The sequence below is a fragment of the Rhincodon typus genome, unplaced genomic scaffold (genome assembly GCF_021869965.1).
Source record: "Rhincodon typus isolate 14 unplaced genomic scaffold, sRhiTyp1.1 hic_rhity00005703, whole genome shotgun sequence".
Classification (NCBI taxonomy): Eukaryota; Metazoa; Chordata; class Chondrichthyes; order Orectolobiformes; family Rhincodontidae; genus Rhincodon; species Rhincodon typus.
Window position 1 is genome coordinate 4,945 of NW_025971341.1, and position 2,453 is coordinate 7,397.

The 2,453-nt window shown below is 60.6% G+C and overlaps 1 protein-coding gene across 1 annotated transcript in view; it reads left to right on the forward strand.

The window, feature by feature from the left end:
• LOC125482087 (dynactin subunit 2-like) overlaps window positions 1–2,156 on the forward strand; it is a 6,776-nt gene extending 4,620 nt beyond the window's left edge. The window contains exons 5-7 of the mRNA XM_048594070.1: window positions 29–131; window positions 611–702; window positions 1,494–2,156. Of these exons, the coding sequence (XP_048450027.1) occupies window positions 29–131; window positions 611–702; window positions 1,494–1,580 (282 nt within the window). The 3' untranslated portion in view covers window positions 1,581–2,156. The remainder of the gene's footprint in view (window positions 1–28; window positions 132–610; window positions 703–1,493) is intronic.
• The last annotated feature ends 297 nt before the right edge of the window (window positions 2,157–2,453 follow it).

A 2,453-nucleotide genomic window follows, 5' to 3' on the forward strand; every position in this document is an offset into this window, starting at 1 on the left:
CCCACCTTTCTGTTTCCCCCCCCCACAGATAGCCCAGCTCTATAACCTAGTCCAGCAGTGGGACAGCACGGCGTCGACTCTCCCTCAGGTGGTGGACAGGCTGGTGGCTGTCAAGGATCTGCACGAGCAAGGTAGCGGCACGCACACCCGCAGCACACAGTCCCCACTCCACCCCACCGAATCCTGCACAGTACCACTGCCCCCTCCCCTTCACCCTCCGAATCCCCTTCACCCTCCGAATCCCCTCCCCTTCCTCCCTCCCCCTGACCCCCCCCTCCCTCCCCCTGAATACCCCCTGTAAATTATTTGCCCCGCTGACTGTACAGGGCAGGGTTGGGTGTGCGCTGTGGGAGAAGGGGGGGGCAGAAGGGATGGTGGGATGGTGGGATGGTGGGGGGGGTTTGGGCTGTGAACCCAGACTCTGATGTCCCCCCCCCCACCTCTCTTTCCCCACCCCCATCTCGGTCTTGCTCCCAGCCATGCAGTTCAGGGGCAGTGTGGGGCGTGTGGTCTCTGAGGAGGGGGCTGATGGGGTGGTGGTGTGGACACAGACACGGTTTGACCCTCTCTCTCTCTCTCTCTCCTCCCCCCACCCTCCCACCTGCCCCAGCCATGCAGTTTGGGCAGCTCCTGACCCACCTGGACACCACCCAGCAGGTGATTGCAGGCACCCTGAAAGACAACACTTCTCTGTTAACACAGGTACGTACTGCTCAGCCCTGGTGGGGTGGGAGGCAGGAGCCCTGGGGGAGGGGATGTGGGGCGGGGAGTGGGGGGGGTGTGGGTGTAGTGGATGTTGTGTATCTGCCAAACCAGGCTGAAGGGCCCAATCAGCCTACTGCTGCCGACTCATTACGATCCTCCCCTGTCTCGTCTCTACCCACTTCTGCCTGCTCCTCAGTCTCTCCCCACGTCCCATTCCCGACCAAACCCCTTCTCTCTCTCGCTCTTTCTTTCTTTCTGTCTCTCTCTCTCTCTCTGTTTTTCTCTCTGTCTGTCTGTCTCTCTCTCTCATATCCCTTCCCCTGTTCCGTCCCTCTCCCCGTCCCTCTGACCCATCTCTCTCTCTCTTCCCCCTCTCTAACGTTTCTCTCTCTTCCTCTGTCCCTCCCTCCTCTGACTCCCTGACCCCTTTCTCTCTCTCTCACTCTCTTTCTGTCCTTCCCACCCCTTCTGACTCTCTGCTCTCCTTCCCTCTCTCCCTCCCCTCTGACTCTCCTTTCTTCCCCTGCACCCCCACCCCGTTCGACAATGGCGACTCTGTCGAGCTGTCTCTCTTTCCAGGGGCTCGAACCCGTGTCCCTTGCCTCCCGGGTCTGTGCGAACTGGACAATGCAGCATCTTGGGGTCGGCAGGGAGTGACTCAGCCCTTAACCCCCAGGGGACGGGGTGAAGGGGAGATGGCCTGGTACCGGGAGGGAGGGCTGGGGCTGTGCGGTACGAGTGCGGTGTGGTCTCTCCCTCACTCTCTCTCCACCCCTTCCTCCCTGCAGGTACAGACCACCATGAAGACCAACCTAGCGCTGGTGCAGGAGAACTTTGTCAGCCTGGACGCGAGACTGAAGAAGCTGACAGCTTGAGGGGAGTGGAGGAAGACGCGGCGGAGGGGGTTGCTGGGGGCAGTGGAGTAGGGGAGGAGGAAACCAGCCAGGAGACTGCATGGCACCCCCACCCCTGCCTCGGGTGGGAGGGGTGCGCTACTGACGGTCCCTGCCCACCCGCCTGACGCCGTTGCCTCGAGATTCCCAGAGTTGGGCTTCCCTGTCCCACCTTGCCCCTTTCGCGCCCTCACTTTAAATTATTATAACCACCTTTTCTCTGCCATGTGCCTGCCTCATCGAAGATAAACACGAATCCCTGGCCAATTGGCGCGCAGGACGTATCTGACCTCCCCCCCCCCCCCCCCCCCCCCCCCCCCCACACCCACACCCACACCCACCAACACTCGCCTCGCTGCATCGCCGAAACAGTGAGTACGTACTAACCCCTCCCTTCCTTCCCTCTTGGAAATTGCACAGCTTCGTTTCCCATGGCCTCCATCCCCAGCCCCTCCTCGTCAGGTCAGAAATGTCCCCGCGCCTTTTCTCAATCGATGTAGCTCCCCCACCTGCCCGGCTTCGTTGGCAGTGCATTCAACAATAAAACACTCAAAACAGGCCCTGACTCTGATCTTGTCTCCTCTCTCTGTGCCGCAGGACCCTGTGACAGTCCGCGTCACTGAGGGGAGCGGCTGGGGGCCCTGTGACAGTCCGCGTCACTGAGGGGAGCGGCTGGGGGCCCTGTGACAGTCCGCGTCACTGAGGGGAGCGGCTGGGTGTGGTAGGCTAGTGGGAGTGATGGAGAAGTTATGGGAAAGGATTCTGAGGGACCGAATATTTCTGCGCTTGGAGAGGCTTGAATTAGTTGGGAATCATGCATTTGATATGGTCGACACGGACCTTAAAGCGTTTTGA